At 55.6% G+C, this 24425-nt stretch overlaps 10 protein-coding genes across 10 annotated transcripts; 4 read left to right on the forward strand and 6 right to left on the reverse strand.

Moving 5' to 3' along the window:
- Positions 1–176: 176 nt before the first annotated feature.
- Positions 177–2461, reverse strand: KVR01_007921 (uncharacterized protein; the record flags this gene model as incomplete). Its single annotated transcript, XM_044785782.1, has 2 exons — positions 177–1060; positions 1117–2461. 2 exons carry the CDS (start codon positions 2459–2461, stop codon positions 177–179), a joined length of 2229 nt encoding a protein of 742 aa, XP_044642899.1.
- A 1309-nt stretch (positions 2462–3770) lies between these two features.
- KVR01_007742 (uncharacterized protein) lies at positions 3771–5880 on the reverse strand. Its single transcript, XM_044790518.1, has 5 exons — positions 5112–5880; positions 4808–5045; positions 4589–4726; positions 4371–4518; positions 3771–4310 (listed from the first exon to the last, which is right to left on the reverse strand). The coding sequence occupies exons 1-5, from the start codon at positions 5784–5786 to the stop codon at positions 3839–3841; spliced, it is 1671 nt and encodes a 556-aa protein (XP_044642720.1). The 5' UTR covers positions 5787–5880; the 3' UTR covers positions 3771–3838.
- A 5020-nt stretch (positions 5881–10900) lies between these two features.
- KVR01_007894 (uncharacterized protein) lies at positions 10901–12007 on the reverse strand (the record flags this gene model as incomplete). Its single annotated transcript, XM_044791618.1, has 3 exons — positions 10901–11282; positions 11342–11514; positions 11585–12007. 3 exons carry the CDS (start codon positions 12005–12007, stop codon positions 10901–10903), a joined length of 978 nt encoding a protein of 325 aa, XP_044642872.1.
- Positions 12008–12935: 928 nt separating this feature from the next.
- Positions 12936–13295, reverse strand: KVR01_007752 (uncharacterized protein; the record flags this gene model as incomplete). Its single annotated transcript, XM_044793442.1, has 1 exon — positions 12936–13295. The coding sequence occupies one exon, from the start codon at positions 13293–13295 to the stop codon at positions 12936–12938; it is 360 nt and encodes a 119-aa protein (XP_044642730.1).
- Positions 13296–13912: 617 nt separating this feature from the next.
- On the forward strand, positions 13913–14489 carry KVR01_008066 (uncharacterized protein; the record flags this gene model as incomplete). Its single annotated transcript, XM_044786170.1, has 2 exons — positions 13913–14095; positions 14181–14489. The coding sequence occupies 2 exons, from the start codon at positions 13913–13915 to the stop codon at positions 14487–14489; spliced, it is 492 nt and encodes a 163-aa protein (XP_044643044.1).
- Positions 14490–15460: 971 nt separating this feature from the next.
- KVR01_008248 (uncharacterized protein) lies at positions 15461–16025 on the forward strand (the record flags this gene model as incomplete). The annotated part of the gene is made up of 2 exons (XM_044783707.1): positions 15461–15519; positions 15746–16025. The coding sequence occupies 2 exons, from the start codon at positions 15461–15463 to the stop codon at positions 16023–16025; spliced, it is 339 nt and encodes a 112-aa protein (XP_044643226.1).
- A 411-nt stretch (positions 16026–16436) lies between these two features.
- On the reverse strand, positions 16437–18166 carry KVR01_007787 (uncharacterized protein; the record flags this gene model as incomplete). The annotated part of the gene is made up of 4 exons (XM_044793378.1): positions 16437–16558; positions 16624–17821; positions 17894–18018; positions 18154–18166. 4 exons carry the CDS (start codon positions 18164–18166, stop codon positions 16437–16439), a joined length of 1458 nt encoding a protein of 485 aa, XP_044642765.1.
- Positions 18167–19947: 1781 nt separating this feature from the next.
- On the forward strand, positions 19948–20877 carry KVR01_008371 (uncharacterized protein; the record flags this gene model as incomplete). The annotated part of the gene is made up of 1 exon (XM_044786713.1): positions 19948–20877. The coding sequence occupies one exon, from the start codon at positions 19948–19950 to the stop codon at positions 20875–20877; it is 930 nt and encodes a 309-aa protein (XP_044643349.1).
- A 197-nt stretch (positions 20878–21074) lies between these two features.
- On the reverse strand, positions 21075–21689 carry KVR01_007811 (uncharacterized protein; the record flags this gene model as incomplete). Its single annotated transcript, XM_044794063.1, has 1 exon — positions 21075–21689. One exon carries the CDS (start codon positions 21687–21689, stop codon positions 21075–21077), a length of 615 nt encoding a protein of 204 aa, XP_044642789.1.
- A 1399-nt stretch (positions 21690–23088) lies between these two features.
- KVR01_008147 (uncharacterized protein) lies at positions 23089–24278 on the forward strand (the record flags this gene model as incomplete). Its single annotated transcript, XM_044781615.1, has 3 exons — positions 23089–23278; positions 23366–23785; positions 23872–24278. The coding sequence occupies 3 exons, from the start codon at positions 23089–23091 to the stop codon at positions 24276–24278; spliced, it is 1017 nt and encodes a 338-aa protein (XP_044643125.1).
- Between the last annotated feature and the right edge of the window lie 147 nt (positions 24279–24425).

Here is a 24425-nt window from a genome sequence, read left to right on the forward strand (position 1 = left end):
GAATTTCTATTTAGGCCTTTGGGAACGGCAATGCATGCTGACTGTCGTACTTTTGCAAGTACCTAGGTATAACAGTACATAAATTGACATTCAGAGAGGTATTGCAAGCTAACATGTGGCGTATCACCTTGTTCCAAGGCTCGCCATCTTCACCTTGTCTTCACGTCCAGCCTAGCTCAAGCCTTCTTCTGCCGCTTTGCAGCTGGTTCGCCGTCGCCGCTAGCCTCAGCTGACGCATCAGATGAGCTATCCACCCTGTACTTCGTTCCGGACGTGCGCTGCCGCTCAGCACCTGATGGGAACGAGGCCTCTGAGCTGCCTTGCTCCGACTCTTCCAACTCCGCCTCGCTCTCGTAAGTTTCTGGGAGCATCTCCCTCTCAGAAAGAACACGCTGGTGCTCCGGCACAATATCCTCCGGCTCCTGGTCGATACAATCCGCCATTATGGACGGCGCCAAGGACGTCGGGGTCTCGGTCACCTCCTCACCGAGCGAGCGCAGCGCCCACCTGCGGACAGCCTCGTGGGTGACATTGACGCAGACAAAGCGTCTTCCCGTCCATTTCGTGATGGAGTGCCTCAATTCGCGACCGCGGAACATCTGGAAGCAGCCAGTCGGGGCCTCGATCTGCAGGCCCAACTCACGAAGCACAAGGTCGCCGCCCTTGTAGTCCCCGACAGGCAGGAGGAACGCGTACCCGTGGTGCCAATCCCCAGTGTCCCTGTGCTCATAGGTCATCAGGTTAACTAGCAGCGCCCTCATCACGAACGGCTCTCCGGATCGTCTTGTCTGAAAGTGGACGTATTCGCCTTTGGCGACCTCATCTGCAACACGAATGTACTCATCCAGCAGGTCGGGATCGAGGATCTTGAAAAAGAACTTGGAGATCTCTGTGCATGCTCCGAGAGCGCTGTAACGCAGCTTCACCTGGTAATAAGAGGCGTCGCCTATGTCAAACCCCTTCTCAGGCAGCCTCCTTGCGAGAGTATCCTTCGTGTCTCTTGGCCTCTTCTTCCCATTCGGGTCACCGACTGCACAGTGACCTCCGATATGGAAAACACCTGCATGTATATTTAGCTTATCTATGATATTAGAAGTCTTGGCTCCTTCTTCTTACCTGATTTGGCCAGGCTTGGGTCATTATCCGGGTCTCGGAAGTCCAGGTCGGGTCTCTCAGCAAGGAAGGAGACCCAATGTAGGCCATGCCGGTTCATGTCCGGGAATGGTACGGGGGTGAGTGTGCTGTATGTTTCAAACGATTGGACAGTCTGCTTTTGGACAGCTTTTGTGAGGAGCTGGTCGAAGACATTCGTGCACTGGAAGAGGATTATGTTATCCGACTGGTCCAGGATGAGGACGATGTCGACTCCCTGAATCTTGTATAGGAGGCCATTGTCAACCGCATACTCGTTTCGATTGGCCTGGTGATACTGGTTGTAAGTCTTGATGCGGCAGCCCTTTTCCACGTATCTCATCATCTTGGAGAAAGCTGGGTCCTTCTCGAGGTCGCCTGCTTCGATCTGCTGTCTGACTTGATCTTCCAGGTCGGGTTTGAGATACAGCTGTTGTTGGGCAAGGCTACGGGCCTTTTGCCAATAATCGTCAGTCATGCCCCCGATCTGTCCACCCATGGATAAGAGAACACGAGCTGTTACCCAGCGCTCGACCTTCATGTCAGGCTGTTTGCCGAAGTCCTTGTCAATCTTCTTTTCAACTCGCTTGGAGACTTCAGAAAGACTGTACGGGGAACCCTTGCCAAAGGCGTCGACGTCGCTGAACCGGACGCGACAGACAGTGCGCCCATGGACCTTGAATGTGTCAATGGTGCCGTTGTGCTCCTGGAACGTCACCACAGCTCGGTCGTCAGCAATCTCTTCTGGGTCGTTTGATAGGATGTTGCTAATATCCGTGGCTAGATTCGAGACGTATGGCTCATCTCCGTCGATATTGGTGTCCGCCTCGAAGTCGGGAACAACCAGTGACTTGTCACGGGGGAAGCCAACATTGCTCCAAGAGCACTGCATGCCAGCCTTGCCAACCTTCTTTGGCCACTCGCCAGTTCCGTTATACATAGACTTCAGCGGAAGTCGAAACCGGTCATATTCGGTGTCCACGAACGCCTGCTCTGGCCACGAGACTGGGGAGTCACCGCTTTCTTGGCTCGTATGGGAAGACCCTTCTTGAGTTCCTTGGTGGCCGGTCGGTCCAATCGCCCCGCCACCATCGATCTCTTTGTCCTGTTGAGCCCCCAGTTGCTGCTTTGCAGGACTATCCTCGACTTGTCTGTCTTTGATCCCGGGATTTCTCTTTTGCCGAAGTCTGTTCTTTGCGTCAAGAGCCAGCTTTGCCATCTTCAGGGCGGCCTCGTCATTGATAGCCGTCCGCTCTGGCATTGCCTGCTCCCCTGCATGGCGAGGTGGCCGTTGGCCCTTGGAAGCAGACTTTGCGGCAGTCTCCAACATCTTTTCCTTCAAAAATTGGTTTTCGTTGGGGTGTTTGGTCTGTAGCAGTCGTTTGTGTTGTGGAGCAGTTCGACTACAACTGTGAAAATGGCGGGGTTGGGGCCTGTATGGAAACAATCGGTGCTGGAAGTTGAAATGATTGCTGTAGTTAGGAAAAAGGAAGGTACATATGACTGCAGTGTGTGGCTTTCGCTGGCATTGCATGAAAATGCTGCGATGAAGAGACTGGTAGGTAGTATGAATGCCGATCAAAGCTGTATGAGACCAAGACACTCATGAGCTCAGACCACGGCCGTTCAATTACTCATATCGATAAGATTCAGCAGCATAATGACGTTGAGCAAACGCGTGGGGAGTGCATCAAACGCGCAAGTGCAAACGCGTGGGTGATGGAACATACCTAAGTACCCTAGGGTAGGTACAATCTGGGGCAACATTGCAAGGTGAAGTAGAGCACCTGGGCATGAAGCAAAGCCATGCAGTCTGTTTACCCCCAGTTACCCATGCTACATGTATTTTTGAAAAATAGCTACTCTGCATAATGCATGAACTCTACGGACTATAGAGGTCCGACGGAGTCTGACGTCTAATTTCTCTTCTAACTGACTGGTGCCAGTGGTCCACCATAGCAAAGTTGGAAAGTTAAATAGGGCCACCTCTCCAACAGTCGATAGGACTAGTAAGAGAGACAACTGAATATCCACTATCCGTCGCCACTTTCTTACAACATGTGACCGCTACTTTTGATACCAATGCAATGAATGCAGCCTTTAAGTAGACTCTGGGCATACAAACGCGTGCCAGAGTCAATATGTGTGTGCACGGATGAATGCATTCTCTCAGAGCTAGCAACCAAGTCTCATATCACAACTTGCTTTCATGATCTTGAGACATGTTGCTCATAACTAGACTGCATGCAAGCGAGCTATGCTCACCTAGTCCCTGCCCTTATCAGGCAACAGAGCAAGGAGTCAGAATGGCTCAAGATAGAATCAAGCAGGCAGCCCTAGAAGGTGACCTGGTGTCAAGTTTGCATTGGAGGACGCATGCAGTGTTCTAGACAAGCCAAAAGATGGTTGTTTGGCAATTCATACCATGCTCCTTGCCAATGATATCAACAGGAGGTATCTGCCAGTGAGTGGTGTGAACACTGGATGATTTCTATGTACATCTCATGTGAGCCTCTGGTTGATTGCCTTTATCCTTAGATATCCCCGTAAGAAGCATATCGGCACCACCTTATTTCTTCACATTTGACACATGTGTATACTACAAATACAACAAATTTTGCATTCATTAGGTAATAAAAGTTCGTATATAAAGACACCACAGAGGATTATGTATGCACCTAGGTATATAGAACCCCGGCATATTTGATCATGACCGCCTCCTCATAGCAGCCTTCTCCGCCTTTGCCGTCTCCGCATCGAACTGTCCAACCCACTCCGCAATCTGATCAACAACAGCATCCTGGACAGCCTTCACACCAGCATTGGCAATTCCGTTGTTAGACAACAAATCGCTGCAGTGGATGCCACCAGGGATCATCAGCACAGGCGCATCGTCAGTGCCCTCATACGGCCCGTCTGGGCGGAACTCGCTCGACACGGTGGCGTCCTTCCACGGGTCCCATTCGCCGTTGACGAAGATGAGGCGCGTGGTCTCACCAGCACGATCCCACCCGCCAGTGAACTTGTTGGTGTCTTCGACCGTCTTGCCCTCCGCGCTGCCGAAGGTGCCCGGCGGGGGGAAGTAGAGGCCGCACTGGCGCTGCCAGTACTCTGCGGTGACGAGCCGAGAAACGATGGTCGGTGTGCCCTCTGGGGCTCCGTCTTGCCAGAAGGCAAAGCTAGTATAGTCATGTCAGGCTTGTGGGATTGGCGTTTGGTTGGTTGTTGTGGGAACTTACGGGTCGTTGCAGAGCATCCAGGTCCACTGGCGGTCAAGAGGGTTGTTGACCGTGATGTCGGTGTAGATGGGGCTTGTCTCGTTGTACGAGTCGAAGCATGCAAGCTCGTCGTCGGCGGACCACTCGTCGTAACCGTAGCCGGCGCAGTCTAGTAATTCACAGGTTAGCAAGACGCTCAAGAACCAGAGATTTCAAATGTTCAGAAATCCGTGACTTACAGCCAGGGAGAAGCTCCGTCTTGATCCAGTTGGCGTATCCTTCCAAAGCCTTCTCTAGACCAACGCCCTCGGCTCCGGGAATGACTGTTGAGTTAGGGTAAAGTGGGCCGACATTCTCAACACTGTCGCAGAAAAAGACTATAGAAATGCTGTTAGCCTAACTTTACAGATTGTCCCCCATGCCACTACAATGGCTCCAAGGTCAAGCAATTGGCTTACAGAACTCAGAGTAGCCGGAGTTGAAGTCGTGCCCCTGCCACTGCCAAGGCCCGTTCTCCAGAGCGCTGGCAAAGTCATCGTCGTGCACAATACCGCCGAGGCCGAACTTCTCCTTGATGGCCTGCTTCGCCTCCTCGTCATCACCAAGCAGGATGCTGTCAACATGCTCGATGACCTTTGACACGTCCGCGCTGCAGTTTGCGGGCATGCCCTCCTGGACAGGAGCGAAGTATTGCCACTACGTACAAATTGTGTTAACCCTCTGTGGAGAGCCCTTTTTCGTATATTCATTGGGAGAACTTACAAAGTCGTAGATGACCTCGACCACGGCGCTCGTGGCATGGTAAGCCCAGAACGTGCCCGGGTCGACGCTCTCGACCCATGCAGCGAGGGCTCCACTGTAGCTACCGCCGGAGAATACCCAGGGCACACTGTCCGCGTTGCTGCTGGCGGTGGTGGCGAACGGGAACTTGACATTGTTGGCAAAGTAAGTGGTGTCGTAGATGGAGTTCTCGAGCGTGAGGTACGCCAGGTTCTCCGTCGTCAGCGTGTCGAACGGGCTCGAATCTCCCCAGTACCTGTGCTCCATAATGACCGCGGCAGCGCCCAGCTCCTGCGCAATGGTGCCGGTGAGCGTCCTGTTGGTCAGGTAGCCAGTGTACCTGGCAGCGGCGACCTCGCCTGGGGTGAAGAAAACGACGGGCGAGCCGGGGCCCTGCCAGTACTCGGTACTCCACCAGAAGGCCTGGCTGAAGGTGCCCTTGGAGGGGTCCGAGTGGTCGAGGAGCTGCTGGAAGGTGCCGTTGCCCAGTGTGGCCGTGGAGTTGGTGTCACGCCTCTGGACAAGCTTGCTGGCGAACTCAGTATCTGCGATGTCCAGAGGAGGAGGGACCAGGTGCATGAGGTTGACCGGGGCTAAGGCTGAGACGCCTGCGGTGAGCAGAGCGCTCCCGGTGGTGAGGAGAGCTGGCACCTTCATCTTGGCGTCGTCGACTTGGCAGACCTAAGTAAACAGGACTGGCTCAGTGACAAGGAGAGACGGGGTTGAGAGACGGGGTGGAGTGGAACTGGGCGAGGCGGATAGCCACAGCTTTTAAGTAGAACGTGAATGACACGGACGCAGGACGCGTCGCAACGTATCAGCAGGGCGAGGAACATGGACATCGGGGACAGCAACAGGAAAGTCGCTGCGAGTATCGGCAATCAACCTTCCAGAAAGAGGCACAGATACTACCCGGCGGGTGCGATGCGAGGTGGTACCGTGACCGCCACCCGGGTGCATGAGCACTTCAGGGTGGAGCCCCAACGGCGTGCCCATAATATTTCCGTTGGTACCTGTCAGGGAGGCATGGGAGGCATGGCTATCATAGCTGAGGACAACCGTCCCTAGGTACGGAGCACGGCAATGGAGCGTCAAATGTCTGGTGATACTGGTAATATAAACAGGCAGACTCCTAACAGATGTTTGTGCTTTTGTGTATATAATACGGGCAAGATGTTATTCAATGGACTCTGTATGCTACTCTGGAACCCAGTCACGCAGGCTTGCAAGTTGGGTGGCGGAACAGAAAGGAGGGGTCCTCTTGGCGTCGACGTCGCCTTGCAGAGAACTGCAGTGGCGGCTGCATATCATGAAAGCTTGGTAGATGTCCCCGGTAAAAATACGAGAGCAGAGATGAACGGTTTAACGATGCAGCAAGACGGCACCGGGGCAATTCCCATGAAGTTGGTGGTGGCGTGATAGGCCAGAAGTTCGGAGTGCTACGTTGTAGACGCGAACAGGAACCGGACAGGGACTATGCTAGCACGTTTGTGATATCAAGCCTTTGCCAAAGCGGCAGAGCGGGTCCTTCACAATCACCTTCTCAATTAGGACTTAATGATCTGCGGTGAGAGAGAGCGTAATAACTGGGGGCGGTCACATGTGCACTGTTCCTCCAAAACATACGAGCCTTCGGGGTAGTAGCAGAAGAGGTCTTTTTACGAAAAGAAGAATTGGTTCATCCCAATGCTGAGCTGCTCGACATAAGTTCCTTGCGCTGCCTGCGCACTATATGGAGTCTTGGTGAAATGTCAACACAACCCACGGCAAAGGGCCTACGGCGACGGCGGCAGTATTCGCAGACTCCGGCACCAGGCCTGCCGCTCGATCAAGGGGCGGGTATCATTGACCCCACACAGCTTCTTTATACGGTATAGTGCGAATTAGAGTACCTAGGTAGGCGGGAACGGCTCTGCAGATAAGGCCATCCGGCCCCTGCTTTGGCGGTGCTGGGATGAACTCCGGTTCGGATGATCGAGGAGGCTGCTGTGCATTTGCGGTTGCCATCTATGAATGACTCGGAATAATTTTACGGACACCATAAATATGGTTCACGAGCATTCGGTCGAGGGGTCTGATTCAGTCGATATAATGAGTTGCTTTGCTGCTTGGGTCTGCTTTTGCCAAAGGCATTAAGTCACGCGAGTAACAGGCGAGCTCTGACACGTGTGAGCAGCATACTAGTATCGGACTAAGCAGAAGGCATGGTCGGATATATGACAGAGAATAATAATCTCCTTTGCCCAGGTACGAAACCGAGATTATTGCTGTCTTAAGCAATGGTTCACTCTATGTTAAACAAAGTTGAAGATTGAGCAGATAGAGTTCCGCATTTCATGTTCTGTTAGTCCACCAGCACTAAGGTGGGTCATGCACATCCATGGATAACACAAACCAAAATACGGGGACTAAACTTTAATTCATGGTTACACTCGACTGTGGAATGCCTTATTAGTGAATATGAAGACCTATACGACTTCATTCGAGACAACTTTCTTACTTTTGACACACCATCAAAGGATGTATGGTATCAGTTCCATAACTAGCCTGGAATTGGATTTAAGATGTATGCCTAGGTAATCGCGGTAGAAAGTACTACATCTCCCACAAGAAACCGGCGATCAGCAAGTACGCACTTCAGGCAACCAGTATATGGGGGGCTTACACCGTCAATGGACCGGTCGAGAGTGTGGCGACCCCAGTCTCTCGAGCCGGACCCCCTCAAAGCAGCCGGGTTGACACCCCCGATGGCAAGTGTTACTAGATAGCGCTCATTGACAACTACTCCGGCGGTAGGGTTCCAGTCTTTCCTCCGGGGTCCGGGGACATGGGGCTCCGATAGGTTCCCATCTGTCACCCTTTCGAACGGAGCGTCGGGTGAGTTGTAGTTGACGGCTACCCAGAGACCCGTTCAGTCCACACTCGGCACGAACACTTTCGCTGCGATGTCCCTCGGGCCGGCATGAGAATGGAACCACGACCCTGGGACCTCCAAATTCATGGTCTCAAACTGGTTCATACCACTGCAACAGTGATGAGTGACTTATAAATGGCCCATAACACGCCGACAAAACAAATCCACGGCCTACAAGGTGTTGAGCTGGTCGTCAACGACTTGATTCTTATGGCTGACGGTGATTGTTCTGGCCTCGAGCTGCTCCACAGACTTCCGCCTACATCGACGTCCAGCGGTCTGGCTCGTCCTACGCCATCGTGATGTACAACGGCCTGGGTATGGGCAGGAGGCATATGGGATCCATGGGTTCCCAGGCTTCGACCAAGTCTATGTCGCAACGTCGTGTTTGGCTGTAATTGAACTTCTATATCAGCCCTGGCTCGGGGAAGAAGGTTTCCTTCTCGGATAGTATGGATGGAACCGCATTTGTGAAATTTGGGCCGCAGCTCGAAATCTTCATGGGTTATCGATGGATGCGGTATTTCCAAATTCAACACCATGGTTGAGGGTGGATCCGTCAAGGTAGAGTCTTTTGAGAGCACTGGAGGGCGCCAGGATACCATCTCGAAGGTTTGTGAGGGGAAGGAGAGGCGTCAGCGCCGATGGGGTGTGTATCATAGGCTGATTTCGGGTAGAGCTGTGTGTAATCCAAGAGTGAAAGCCGACATTCCAGCCGACAATGCATCCTCATAGATCATGACCTCGATGGCCAGGACGCCAGGGATTCAAGCATTCGCCTCCGCAATGTACTAAGATAGAGCTGTTCTGGAAGGCACCTCTAAATACTGAGTATGTGTCACGGATATCAATGACGAGTGTTTCGGCTGTCAGGCGAACCAGCCTGGTCTTCTGAAGTCAGTGACACCCAGGCCTCGGTCTTATCACCAGGGACCCTTCGAACAAAGTCGCCCAGCCCGCTTGAATCAGTATTCCCATTCTGTGGACTTAAGCATGAGGACTGCAAAATTTGATACGAAACATCAACAGCCCTGAGACATCTATCCCAGAATCATCTCTCTATTGCGCACCTGCTCCAACTTGAAACTCAACCATACACCTGGGCACGCCAGACATACCGCAACCTCGATGATGAGTTTGTACACAGGCATACCAGTCCTGTACTGCGTCGGCTGCCACCAATGTGTCTGCAGCGGGCCCTGCCTGGCGACCCACCGTGAGATATACATATGCCACAACGCCTGCTGCCACTTCCACGCACCACCACCTCCTGCGCTACCCGCGCCCGCGGCCAACTACCAAGGACCACCACAGCCTCCCGCCACCTCGACGAATGATGCGCCGGAGACAAGGGCGATCACTCACAACACCGGCGACGCCGTGATACAGGCGAGCTTGGCAACAAACCCGGGGGATCCGAACGTGATACGCAGGGAGGCCATCGCGCGCGAATGGCGCCAGGTTGGAGCGGGCCCGACCGCACCCACGGCGTCGGCGGGAGATACCACAGCCACCAGCGCAGGCGCGGGAGGGTCCTCCAGCCCGCCCGCGCGGTTCAGCATTGAAGAATACGAGGCACAGGCGCGGCTCCTGGAGCGGTTCCAATCACGGCGCAATCGAGAGCCGCAGGCGGGGCCGCGGGAGGGTGGCAGGGAGGGCCCCGATAGGAGGCCTAGGATTCAGATCATATGGGAGTACTAGGAGGTGCTCCGCCGGGCTGAAATAATCCACCCTGAGATGGCGAGAACGCGCTTCAGGGACACTCAGGGGGAGAGAGAGACGGTTTAGAATACAGCCTGGGTGGGAACAAGAACAGATGAATGACACAGGGACTCTGCTTTAGTGGTCGGGCGGCACGTACCGTGAAGTGGCAAGGTGTGTTTAGACACCATGGCAGTGGACGTGGGATGGGCATGCTTCACGGGAGTTTAATGCTGTTTCGTGTTCGAGCAAACGCGTTGAGTTAAATACTGAGAGAACAGATTCGATCATTGCTGTTGTCTTCTCTCGGAGTCTGGTGACACACTCGCCAAAGTATCCATTGCAATTTCTACGCCCCTTGTTGAATTCTGAGGCTGGCCGATTTCCGCAGCCACGTTTTCAGGTCAACTACTACAATGCTTTGGAAGTTTAAAGTTTAGATTGGCCCTAAGGATGGAAAGAAGTCTCTGGCCGGATTGTTGAAGAAGAATAGGTTAACGCCCACATCAGGATGCTGGAGGCTTAAGACATTCTATTTACCAATCATTGAAATTTAACATCCAAAAGAATGACCCCATTTAAATTTACAGATCTTCAAGAAAAGTCTTGAAGCAGTGAAGGAAAGGAGTCGAGGGTCACAGCACGAGGGGCACTCCCACGGTTACATACAAACGACTGACCAGCATGTACCGAGGCGGTGCTTCTGGAGATGAATGATTATGCCCCCTTGTGGGGCTTAACGACATAAATAAGCGGGCTTGCATGTTGGAATCGTTTCAATATACTGTGTAATGCTTAGACTTCTCTGTGGTGGTATGACTTAAAAGGGTTGGATCATTGATTCTGTCTCTCTGTCTCACTCTCTCTGGTTTCCTTTCTATTCCTAGGGTTCCGTATACTTCCGAAGCCCAGCACGGCGCCTTCATACAGTAGTAAAGGCTTAAAGCCTCTATGGCTTCGGACATATACGGAAAAGAATCTGTCACGATTCCGAGCAGGGCATATCGAATAGAGCAAATTGACTGGTTATTCAACTATGAATAGTGAGCGTGGGAAGCCCATTCTTATAGACAATAGAGCGTTACAATGGGTGGACCTGATTAGTCACCCACAGCTCGATAGAATCGAAAACGGTGATTTCGTCTATCCATCTTAATTAAATCCTCCCGTTCTTCTTCTCCCACTGTCCTGACAGCGGACCCCATAGCCCGCTCATTCTGGATGCAATCTCCGCCGGAAGCGGCCCTTTCTCGATCGCTGCAATGTTCTCATCAAGGTACTGCAGCTTGCTAGCGCCGAGAATGATGCCGTCCTCCGCGCCGAGCGAGGAATGGTACGAGATCCAGCGCAGAGCCGCCTCGATCTTTGAGATGTTGGCTGACTGAAGTATGTCGTCGAGTGCATTGACGGCATCGTGCAGTTCCTGCTTGTCATATTGCAGCCTGGAATAGTAGGCGACGATGTTGTCCCTGCCGAACCGGGTGCCCTCGATACTGCCGGAGGTGAGCTTGCCCGAGAGGAAACCTCCGCCGAGGGGGCTGCGGACCTAGTTAGGGTGGGGTCTCCGGGCGAACGCACCACGAGAGGGGTTGCGTACCTGTAGGCGTTGTAAACAATGCCATGCTTTCGAAGGGCTGGGAATATGGATTCGTGCCCCCTGCAGACGAGGTTGTAGAGACCTTGGTAGACGGTGGGCTTGACGTAGCCTTTGCGATCGCAGATGGCAATGAACTGATCCAGCATCTCCTCGGGCCAGCTGCAAACGCCGAGCTACGCACATTGAGTTGGAAGGATGTCCAATATTTGGGGCTGGGAGTGTGTGTGGCTGGTCAACACCTACCTTATCGAACGTGCCCTTCTTGTGCAGAGCGTCCAAGGCGGCAGCCTGGACCTCCAGAGGCGTCTCGAAGTCCGGAACATGGCAGTAGAGGACGTTCAGCTTCTCAACTCCCATCTGGAGGGCCACACGGCTCTTGCTGACCGAGTCCTGGATCTTTGCCGGCTCCAGACTGCCATTGCCGTCGGTGCTCAGGACGAGGATCTTGGTGTCCACGGCGAAGCCCTGAGCAGCGGCGCCGACCTCGCCCAGGAGCTGCTCGGAAGCGCCAAACTTGATGGCGGGGTACCGGGCTGCGGTGTCAAGCTCTCTGATGCCCGTCACTCTCAGTCGCTGGAGGAGGCCGGTGACCTCCTGCGGCGTGGCGTAGTGGTCGCCGATGCTGGACCCGCCAAAGATGAGTCGTGGGTGTGCTGCTGGAGACATCCTGAGATGATTCTTGTGATTCAGAGGCGTCGGGGTTGCTGTAGTGGCAGCTGGGAGGAACCCTGGACGGTTTTGAGGTGTGTCTGGAGATGAAAGATGGCAGCGGAGGCTGTTAGATGTGCAACTTGTTGGCCCGAGGTGTGCCGGGCCAGGGATCCGGAGTGACAAAAAGGATGACTGATCAGACGATGTGAGCGGAGTACGGGTGTAAGCCGGAAGTAAGTCTGATGATCCCAAGAATCATCGGAGCCGTATCTGCTTCGAAATCAAGATCCTCGGTGGCCTCGACATCTTCGTGAGACTGGGTCAAGTCGAGCGGGCGACTTGGCGTTGCAGCAATGCTCGACTGGCATCAGAAATAAGCCCGCAACAGGCATGGGCAGAGGCCATTTGAGGGATTGGAAATTGAACGGATATGCACTGGATAGAGTTTGACAAGACAGCCATCAACTTGGTCTCTGAAAATACCCTCTCTTGTTAGACCAGTCAGCCGCATGGAGCACCGTGACGTGCGGCAAATGCAACTTGGCAGATGAGGCCATCTAAATCATCCAATGAGCCAGAGGTGTCCTCGACGAGGGTTATGAATCGGTCCTCGTGGGCTATGTGGTGTATGACGGCCGGAGTCTGCACTGCTACCAAAGTCATCGGGGTTGAGAATCACTGTTGATTCCCCAAGTGCTTCGGTCAACTGCCCGACACCCATTCAACCAGCAGCAACTGGGCCAGCAAGCCGCGTCCGCAGATAGATGGAATCCCGGACAGGCTCTACGCTTGAAGACCTCACACACCACCAGCCAGATGAGTCCAACCTGTCTGCCACGGGCCCCAGCACGTCGCATCTGTGTCCGCGATGTCGACACTCGTTGCCCAGCCCAGCCCGTCTGACACACGGATACCGTCGCGCCTGTTTGGACGAGCGAGCACCTCACACCTCGAAATACAGCTCATAGTGCCTGGCGCAGCCCGGGTTGAAGGCCGAGCCGCAGCCCGGGCACCTGCTGCCAGAGCTCAGGTACTCGTCGACGGACAGCTGCCGGCTGCAGCTCCCACAGAGCACGGCCCTTTCGTGGCGCTCCTGCCGTGCCCATACCTGTGGGGTGTGGCCGGCCAGGGCCTCGTGGCAGCTGATGCAGGCGTAGAACTGGCCGCAGCACTTGTGTTTGATGGCGATTATGTCCAGGTCAGAGTGCCAGTGGGCACACTGCGTGGTTGGGGAGACCTGGACACCGTGCACAAAAGGACGTGGTGGAGGGGTTGTGCTGGTACCTCTGGCTGTGGGTGTCATGGCTGATGTGGATTGTGACGAGGTTGCGCGTGTGCATGTTTTGAGTGAGGCCTGGTTGGATGCAATCTTGAGATATCTGGGTACGGAGTACGGGGTACCTAGGTACCTAGGTACTTATTGGTAGGAGGACGTGGGTACGTACCTCGGTGCCCAGGTTGAAGCATGGGCCAGGGGGAGTTCCCCTATCCCCAAGCTTCCCCAGAGCTGTGGTCCTTGGCTTGCGATGACGCACGTCAACGACGCTCTCAACTCTACTCTGCTCTAATCGCTTTCCAAGACGCGTCGCGACATGTTCGCCCTCACCCATGCCTTCGTCCTCCGCCACAGCTGTCGTGGTCCAATCCTGAAGTCGCACTAGAAATGCCCACGGGTTCAATGGCGCCGAAATAACAACGATACCACCATGCCAGGCCCCGACACGTCTTCCTCGACGCTCAGAGTTGCGCCCCAGGGCGTTGGCCCCTCGCAATGGTAACAATCCGCTGCGCAGAACCTCTCAACGACCGCAGCACGAGGACCCAGACAATATTTTCGACGGCTTTGACAGAACCGAGGCTGATCCGGGCTGGGATACCCCCAGGCAAGAGGACATCAACCCGAGAACCGGGGAGTTGTGGATGTACCCAAAGAAAAGAGGCAACAGGCCGACAAATCTCGAGGACTTCAGGGATGAGATCGAGGAGAGGACAAGAAATGGCCAGGGAAGCAAGGCCATCGCTGACGCCCTCATCGAGAAGGGCGTCGACACAAATGGCAAGGCTGTCTCGGCGCAGAGATTAAGATGGGGAATCAGGACCAAGGTACGTGGCCGGATGTCCTTTTGACACCAGCACCGCAGCCAGTGGGAAGTCTGCTGACAGACACAGTTCCTCCTTGTGCTCATAGGCACGTCGGAGGACGACAGAACGCGGCATCGCCAACATCAAGAAGGCCCACGCCGAGCGAAAAGCGCGCGAGGCAAACACCGTCCGAGTCCGGAACCTCAATCAGATAGACCGGGTCCGCAAGATGCGCCACGCAGAGGTCCTCCCCATGAGCCGGGAAGGCATGTCGGTGGCAGAGATCGAGAAGAACCTGAAGGACCGCGGCGTCGTCTACAAGAGGGGCGGGTTCAAGAGACTCTGTACGAAACTGGGCCTGGACCCGAACCCACTGAACAGCGTGAAATCTACTCGGCATCACTACTACAACTAGGCGCGGAAGCAGCAGCAACACGGGTTTGAGAACATTGCCGCCCAGATGGGGATCGAGGACGTGGATGTGTGGACGAAGAACAAGATGGACGAGAGTTGTTTTATAATTGCTCGCCGAGAGCGCGCACATAAGCTCATGGGTGATCTGAGGCCTACGCACCCTTACCCAGCCAAGACGAAGATCAGGCGCCAAGGAGCATCCGGGGAACAGGACGATGCCGAACGTTCTGGTGAGCAGCAGGCAACATCTGGCCAGACTGACACGCCACGGGAATTGAGGCGCCGATGGTCCTATTATGATCTCAAATGAGGACACTGATATGGAGAGTCAAGGGGACGATGACTGTGAAGGGAGCGAAGACGAACAGAAGCCAACAAACGTACAGTCTCAACCGTCACAAGTGGATATACAGACTGACAGGCCTCTGCCCAGTTCGCCTCAACCCGCAGCACCCAGGGCAGATCAAGCCACCGATACCCCCCAACCGGGCCAAGCTGCTCCGTACCACCCTTCAGGCAACAGCTCCACCATTATCCCGAGCTTTCAAAACGACGTTCATCACCATGGGACAGGGCCCAAAACCAGTGGAAGTCTGGCTGGTCCCACCGGTGCTGCCCAGGGTTACCTTGTCCCATCGCAGCAGCAGCAGCAACAACAGCCGCAGGCGCAATACTCTCACACCCCTCCAGGTGTCTTGGCCCCCTTTCCATCTTCCTCGCAAAGCCAGGTCGGACCTCAACCGCCTTGTGGGTCAATAAAAGGTCACAGGCCCATCGCTCCACGGCCAGTACCCGTGGAGACTGTACCCGTGAGGACTGCTTTCCAGCCCCCGGTCCTCGCCATCCCAGGAGTTGCCATTCCTCCAGGTGAGGCTGAGATGATGGCTAAGTACGGCCTGTGCCCGGTCCAGACATCCAAGAAGACCACCAAAAGGTTCCTAAGTCCTGACGGCCTCGTCCGAACAAGTGGTTATGGACACGTCCCGCGAACCTGGTTCAGACGTTCACATCTCAAAGCCCCATAGCCGGAGGTATGACCCACCAGCAGCAACCACTACCACAACAACCACCACAGCCACAACATCCAAGCAGCACCCAGTGGACCCCGAGTAATATATCACCCTACACGCAGCCAACCCCCCCCCCCCCCACACCAGCCGGGGCAGTCATGACGGTAACTGCACCGTCCTCACCCAGACCCAGCAACGCCCCCCCCCCCAAAGCCAAAGCCCCCCCCCCCGGAACGCAAACACCCAGCGGCGACCCCCTGCCCCCGCCACCTCCGCCGAGGTCCAGCGTACCCGCACCCCCTCTGACCGTCCCGCCGGGCGAGACGGACCGGCACAAGGCCCGCTACGAGACCGTGCTGAGGCGCCAGAGGGCCGCCCTGGAGTGCATGCAGTATCTCGCGGCGCGGGCTGAGGCCCGGCCGGTCCCGGAGACCCTGACGGGCCTGCCCCCTAGCCTGAAGGATTTTGAGGCTGCCAAGGTGAGGCTGAGGCAGTCTGCTGAGGCTTTGCTGGCTGGTCTTTTGTGATTTGGTAAGGATGGCCCGTGTCGAGACTCTTTGAGTGTGTGTCTATGATATGATGGCTGGGCCCGAGTGGTGCCGTATGTTTCTGGTGATGTATGTGGATCCTGTAGGATGGATTGATGCTACCGTGATTACCCGTCCTTGTTATTATGCCTGCTCTACAAGTGTATCATGTCGGCAAAGTTGCTACACAAGAAACCCTCGAGAGGTCGGGTGGTTTATGCCAATTATCTTCATCTGTAAATCGCATTCATTTCACACGATTCTCTGCGAGCTCTTGCCCAGCATACTCGTGGCCTCCTCGCAGTATTTAAAACGTCTCAACAGCACGCAGACAGAGGTATCGGGGGGGGGGGGGGTTATCAGACCCAACTGTTGTGCCATTCGTCAGCTATCAAGCCTACCTAGGTACGGCTAGCTGCCTCCGTTCAGGATTTTGTCCAGGACACCAGCGGCGGTTAGAACCTCCTCATCCTTTGCCCGCCGCCCAACGAGCTGCAAAGCGACGGGGAACCCGTCAAACAACTCGGGGTCATCTAGATAGAGAGAGATGTCAGTAAGCACCTACCCAGCATCATCGGAGGAAGAAGTAAGTGCTTACAAGCCGCCCAAACTGCCCTGTCAACGTCGCTCTCGGGGACATATGTCTCGTCCTTGACGTCGACGGCTCTGTCACACCTCAGCCCACTGGGCATGACCACAGAAGGCAGGTCGAGGACTTCCCAGACGGACGTGTAGTGCGAATACCCACTAGCATCATCCCGCAGCGCCCCAGCGCCGACGTACGCCGGCCCGAGGATGAAGTCCACCCCCCGCCCAGCCATCAGCGCGTCGTGCTCCCGCTGATACCGCTCACGCTCCCGCGCCACAGCCACCGGGCCCTCCAGACCAGCAACGCAAGAACGCCTCGCCTCGTCCAGCGCTTGCACCACCGACGGGACGGGGCGCTCGCCCGACGCGGCGAACTCGTCGAGGAACCGCCTCCCGCCGTCCGGGAAGCACAGTCGGCTATTCAGCGCGTGGGCCCGGGCGTGGTCGTGCGGCGCCCACTCCACGACCCTGACGCTGACGCCCGCTGCCGAACGCAGCTTCTCGGCTGCTGTCGTTAGGGCCCGCCGCACGGGCGGGTGCGGGGTGGCGATCCCGTCGTCGCGCAGGACGCCCACGGTGAAGCTGCCCAGGTCGGGGTTGCCCGGCGACACCCCCGGCGCCGTGGCCTCCATCCACGCCCGCAGGCCCTCCACGCTGCGGGCCAGCGGCCCCACGCCGCTGCTGTCCGCGGCTCCAAGCACGGCCGTCCCAGATGTGGGCTTGAACCCGTAACACCTGTCCCCGCCAAAGGCAGCAGGTAATAACCCAACGCCGCCGACATCCCCCATAGCGACGCCGAGGACCGCACACCCGGACCCGACGGCGACGCCCTCGCCGCCGCACGGCCCGCCGGGTGAGAGGCGGCGGTCGAGCGGGTTCAGCGTGCGGCCGAGGATGTTGTTCTCGCACGCCAGGTGGCCGATGAGGGCCTGGTTGGTGTTTGTGCGGAGGTGGAGGACGGCGCCTGCTTTCCTCAGCTGGGAGGCGAGGTGGAGGAGGGGTGGTGTGGGTTCTGTGGTGGTGGTGATGCGCGAGACTATGCCGCAGTGGGGGGCTGTCGTGTGGTCTGGCAAGGGGATGGGCTCTGCTAGGGAGGTTGGGATGCCGTGGAGGGGGCCCTTGAGGGTGTCTGTTGTGGCCTGATGGGTGTCTAGGGCGTCTGCTTGGGATAGGGCCTGGTGGGCTAGGAACTCGGCCGTGAAGTTTGTCTTTGGTGGTGTTGGTTAGCCCTTGCCTCTAGGTATATGCTCGTTGTTGGTGGCCTCCCGGGTGACACTTACCAGCTGGTTCATTATGACCGCTTTCTTGAGGAAGGCCGTGGTGACCTGTCTCACTGTCCACCTGCGGGTGCGGTATGCCTCTAGCAGGGAGTCGACGTCAGAGCTGGTCATCCTGATTTCTTCTGCTGTCAGGCTCCCCGACTCCTCGGGCGCGTCCACCACGCAGTGTTGGTCCTGGGGTGGCAGGCGGTCCGGTTCTAAAAGCCATTGCTTGGGGATCGACTGGTCCCGGATGTCGATGCTGATCTTTGCTGTTTTGCCCCACCACCTCATCTTGTACAGGTCAAGTTGCGCCTGGCTCTAGATGCTGCCGAAGTGGGTATCGTCGGATTGCTCTAATGTGACAATAGGTTTCCAGCTACTAAGTATGTAGAGCAAGCCAGGACTTGATGGTAATTCGTGCACGCGTGTGATGTGTATGAATGAGTTGAACTGCAGCACACCCTGACCTGACTCAGGCCCACCCAGCCTTATAAGCTTTTGTGGAAAGACACCCGGCTGCCTCAACAACATGTCCCCACTACCGGCCGCAGCGACAATTTATTGCCTGCCCCTATTCTATCCTGGACTTGCTTTCAGGGGTGGGTGAAACGTAAAGCTCAGTCTCAGCATTTTACCAAAGGCAAAGCACATATCACATACTCTGGGGGTCTCCAACATAACGCAAGCAACTTATGACGGATGAATGCCCCGTTCCCAATCGCCACAAAGTACGCCCCCCCCTCCCCCGAAAGAAACGCCCTCTCAGTGCATGATCGCTCAGGCGCACTCCGGCCCACAGGTGGGATCAGTACCCGCGACGATCGGGGCCATCATCTTGGCCGATGCCCGTGTCGCCGTTGCGGTCCCGCAGGCGGACACCACGCACTCCCTCGCGGCCGAGATCATGGGGTCGGGGCTGTTGCACAGGCAGCCGGCGTCGTTTGGCGCACAGCCGATTGCGGATACGGCGCTGGTCATACAGGTCACCTGTTGTGTTTTTGGACGTGTTAGTTAACTAGTCTCTTATATCCCTGCCTCGGGCAAGGGGAGGTTGATGGGATGGGATGGGTTGGCATGGGCCTGGCTTACTCCCCAGAGTGGAAATGCCGATGTAGTAGTGGTTTCCCCTGCGGGCATCATCTGCGCCACGCCTGGGACTATTTCCATGTTTGCTGTGGCCAGCGTGGCGCTGAGAAGCATGAGCGTGATCTTCGAGTTCATGGCGGTTGTGCTGCTGTTGACTTTACACTTTGGTAACAGGATGGAAAGGCTTGGTTCAAATTGGTCTGTTCCTTGGTCTGGAAAGGATGAATGGTGTCCAGTTCATCAAATACATATATAGAAGCCAGTCCTTGCATTTGCTGTAGACATGTCATTATGGCCCCGCGAAAGCTTCTGGGCATACAATTCCACGGGCGTGTCCATTTAGCCCTTAATCATTCATGTATAGGCGAACGGCATCTGTCTTTGTGACCTTGTGTTCGTCAAACCCCAAGCTTAGCGAACTTCTGTAGCCAGGCTTGACGATATTCGGTACCAACATGGAACTACGGTAATGAGGTTGTGTATGCGGATGTCTACCAGTAAAGCTATCGTACCTATGTATCTTCAACGTGCCATGGCTATAGTCGTCGTCCCCATGCCTTCTAGTGTACCGTGAAAATTATGATGCCGTCTCGTTTGTTTGTACCAAGGTGACGGGAAATACAACGGAAAAGATGGAGCAAACACGACTTGTCATTCCATGGTGTGACGTGGAGAGGGAAAGATGAGTGGGCCAAGAGAATCGGCGAACTACGTTGTCTTTTACACAAACATCACTTGAAAGACGTCGTTTTGCAGGACGTTGCTTACAAAGGGTTGAGGTGCGCAGCATTAATAATCCACGTGCGGACATAGTCTCCGTGGTGGAATTAAATCCACAAGGTCCGATGAATTGCTTGGCAGCGTCCCGCTGACGCTTATGCAACATGTAGACTATAAAATCAAAAGTTGATGCAATACCTTCATCTTGGATGTGTGGTCCACAGCTATAAAGACTGGCATCACGCAGTGCAGGGCACAAACTCGAAATGGCAGCTGAAAGCTCGATCCTCATAGTCGGAGCCGGCGAGCTGGGAACAGCCATCCTCTCAGCCCTCGCCAGCCACCCGTCGAAGCCTCCGCACGCCAGCTTCTCCGTCTTACTCCGCCCCAGCTCCATCACCTCACCTGATCCCGACAAGCGGCGATCCAACGATGAGCTGCGGGCCCTTGGCGCGACGCTCGTGCCTGGGAACTTTGTCGACGATGATGTCGCTGATCTGGCACGTGTCTTCAAAGACTACGACATCGTCATCCAGGCGGGCGGGTATGGCTTGCCAAAGGGGACGCAGCTGAAGTCTGCCAACGCCGCGCTGCAGGCCGGTGTCCCACGATACTTTCCCTGGCAGTTCGGGGTCGACTACGAGGAGATCGGAGAGGGCAGCGCTCAGGACCTGTTCGACGAGATGTTGCAGGTCCGGCGGCTGCTGCGGTCGCAGACGAGCACGGCGTGGACCATCGTTTCCACGGGGCTGTTCATGAGCTATCTGTTTCTCGCCGACTTCGGGGTGGTCGACCTTGAGAGGCGGACTGCGCGCGCGTTGGGATCGTGGGATAACAGGGTCACAGTGACGACGCCCGGGGATATCGGTCGACTGACGGCCGAGATGGTGTTTGTGCCAGAGGGGACGACCAATCAGGTAGTGCACATCGGAGGAGACACGGTCTCGTATGGCCAGCTTGCGGATATCCTGGACGAAGCTCTCGGCGCGGGCTTTGAACGAGAGGAGTGGACTTTGCAGTTTCTGAAAGACAGGCTGGCTGAGGATCCTGGAAATCTTTGGTACAAGTACCGGTGCATATTCGGTGACGGAAAGGGGATATCGTGGGATATGGCAAAGACATTGAATAGCCGGCGAGATATCAGCATGACCACTGTCGCCGACTACGTTAGGCGCAACTTTGCGAACGGTGGCTAGAAAGAATCCACAACAGATATGTACTTCACACAACACAGCTATGTTACCCATCTTGAGCCCTGTGGCTATCCCGGGATGTCCTCCCCTTAACGTGCTCGTAAGAGGTCCACAAGCCATATCGATGGCCGGGTATGAACTGCCATATAAGAACATGCTCCTCAACCTTTGAAACCAAAGAGAGGCGGAACAAGTCAGCACTAAAACTCAACCGTGGGCGACTCCCACTCCCCAGTCAACACGCCATCCCCTCCGCCCAAGGCACTAAGCCTTTCCACATCACCCAACAGGTCGTCCTTCCTCAGCCCAGGCCAGATAGCCGCCCACGATCCCCTCATGCCGATCTTCGCCTTGCCCTGGGCCCACGTGTCCCGAGGCACGAACGAGTCGCGCAGCTCGACGACGCTGCTCGCAGACTCGCCGGGCCGCAGTGTCACCAGCGACTCGGCGTCGGGGGGCATCGCGCGGCGGATCTGGATGGTCGGCATGTCGAGCGGGGCAGACGCGCCGCCCGCGGGCGTCACGGCGATGAGCCCCAGCTGCAGCGCGAGGGGGTCCAGCGGGGAGTCCCACCGCAGCAGCGTCAGCGTTGTCGAGGGGTGTGTGTTCTTTACGGAGACGGACAGCCTCGGGGTGTCTGCGGGGGACGCCTGCGCGAGCGAGACCTCCAGGTTGTCCAGTGAGAGGTCGGACATGACGTGTTGGGCGTCGCGCTGGGTTATCGGCCGTGTGGGTGTGAAGCCTGGGAAGAAGACGACGCCTAGGACGAACAGGCCTAGGACCAGGAGCAGCGCTCGGTTGCTGTGGGAGGTCATGGGCGTCCCGTTCCGGCAATCAGATCTGGGCTATTGTGAAAGTAATCCGATGGTTGGGATTTGAGACTAGTGGCTTGTATGGACACTCGGGAGGATTCAGGTCGGGGATCAAATGACAAACGAGGCTTTGTCACGGCCACGGCGGATAAACTGCCGGAAATGCGTACGAGATAGGTGCGAAGTGTGAACCGAGATCCTGTCAGTGGCTGGAGCGAATAGACATGTATCCCTCTCATCAGACTGCGCATATATCAGGAGTATGCGCCACAAGTCTTGGGGTCTAGATATGTGACAGACGAGAGAGCCCACCACGGAGGAGTCATCGTATTTGGTCACGTTGATCAAGATTGTGGCCAGTGCATATGCAAAAGGGGAGATATGCCGGGCCAAGCATGCCAAGGTCCCCGTCTACGGTGCTTGTCACGTTCTAAATGCCGATTTACCGTGCTGGGCTAGCTGCATTCGACAGGAGCCAAGTAGGGCCAAGTATAGCTAAGAGCTGGGCGAACCTGTCCAGACTCCAGTGGCAGAGAGGTCAAACACCGTACTGAGCATCAGATAGGGTTAATTGGTGGGTTAAGTCTTCAACAAAGCCAAGAATCAAAATAACGGGTACCCAAGACGCTACTAAAAGAAGTAGACCCAAGATAGAGGCAACCTTCCTTTTTAATACGCGCGTATTTGGGCTCCTGGATTTCCTCGTCCGATGTGGCTGCATCGGTGGTCCCCCAGGTCTAGCACTGGGGGTCAGGAGAAGCCTCGGAATCAATCATGCTCATCTTGATAGTGTTTCCTTCTTGGCGCACTCAATTGAGTCTTTAGTTGTGCAATCTGTTCAATCCAAGTTGTCCAGCTTCCTCGCTTTCTTTTGCTGCCTCAGTCTTGTTGTAGAGGGTAATGTTATTATATGAAGGTGGACGGTCACGGGGCTAGCTAGATTTACCAGAGATGTATTGCCAGCTCAGCTTTAGGCGATCGGTGACCATACAATGAAAAACAATGAGTGCAATCGAAAGCCTTCTCGTATAAGTGGTGCCACTAAGCGCCACCTCCCTACCCGGGACCAGCTCGCTTGCGACTGGATGCCAGAGGAGGAACTGTTTCCGACCTACTGGCTGTCAATTCTAGTCCACAATTTCTGCCAGATGCCCGCCAAGCCCGGGATGGGTATCCATAATAAAATACAAGTAACCTTCCTGTTTTGTATGCCCCCGTTCTTGCGATGTTGAGGAGTCACTGGAGGAAGAGCTGCAAGAAGTGGCTTAGTCTACGGGTGTGAGCTGGAGCCAGGGAAACAAATATATATAGTCACTGGCTTTTGACTGTGATCATGCCTCAGAAAGAGTCTGGTAGTCACTATCTCTGCCTGCCAAGCTGAATCTTCGTCCCAAAATTCACAATGAAGTTCATCGCCAGCCTTCCCTACCTTGCCGCTCTGGCCAACGCTCTTGCTGTCGACATCAGCAAGCGTGACTCGCCCATCAATGTCGAACTCGAGATGGTCGGTAACAGCGAGGTCAAGGCCAAGATCACCAACACCGGCAACGAGGCCCTGAACGTCTTCAAGACTGGAAGCATTCTGGACTCGCGTCCTATTGAGAAGACTGCCGTGTCCGTGGCTGGTAAGTCCAGCAACTAATGCGTCATTTCAAGTGCCGAACTAACCCATTTCACAGGCGAGAACGTTGCATTCAGTGGCCTGAAGATCTTCGTCGACTCGACCATGGTCGATGTTGAAGAATTCCAGACTCTGGGTGCTGGCGAGACCGTCGAGGCCCTATTTGATGTGGCCGAGATGCACGACCTCAGCGCTGGCGGCGACTTCGATATCGCCGCCACCGGCTCTGTCAAGTACGCGGCAGCAAACAGCACCGAGATCATCGGGGAAGCCAGCATCGAGTCCGCCGCCATCAAGGCGACTGTTGACGGCGCCCAGGCCTCCAGCGTGCACGAGAACTCGCCGCTGAGGCGCACCGTTATCGCTTCGACCTGCAGCACATCTCAGAGGAGCACACTGACCTCGGCGCTGTCCGGCTGTGTGCAGTACGCCCAAGGTGCGGCGACTGCTGCCAACTCGGCGCCCGCAGCCAAGCTCGGTAAGAGAATCCTTCTTTTCTAGACAAGTTTGCCTTGAACTTTCCCAATCCCAGGCTGTGTGTGTCACTCTACTAACAAGAAGCAGAGGAGTACTTCAAGAGCTCGACCGCGAGCACGCGCAGCACCGTCGCCCAGGTGTTCAACAACGTCGCCTCGCAGTGCAGCAGCGGCACCAGCGGCAACACGCAGATCCGCTGCACCGACTCGGCCGGCGCGTGCCAGGGCTCCGTCGTCGCCTACACCGTCCCCAGCCAGAGCTACATGCACTACTGCCCGACCTGGTTCTCGTACCCGGCGTCGACCAGCACCTGCCACGGCACCGACCGCCCCTACGTCGTCGTCCACGAGGCCACCCACCTGACCCAGGTCAAGGGCACCGACGACTACAGCTGCTACGGGTACACCTGTGTCCGCGGGCTGACTGCCGCCCGGAACCTGAACCACGCCGATACTTATGCTCTCTTTGCTCAGGCTATTCGTGTTGGCTGCTAGACGAGTTTCTAGCAGTTGCGTTATTGTCAGTTGGAAGTTGCGGAGCATATGTACACGCATCTGGTTTGCCTGTCTAAATACGAGATTGATATAGTGAGGTCGTTACCTTCGTCTCTTGAAAATGTATCATACTTTGAGGAAATGCAG

The sequence above is a fragment of the Diaporthe batatas genome, assembly GCF_019321695.1.
Source record: "Diaporthe batatas strain CRI 302-4 chromosome Unknown Contig00009, whole genome shotgun sequence".
Classification (NCBI taxonomy): domain Eukaryota; kingdom Fungi; phylum Ascomycota; class Sordariomycetes; order Diaporthales; family Diaporthaceae; genus Diaporthe; species Diaporthe batatas.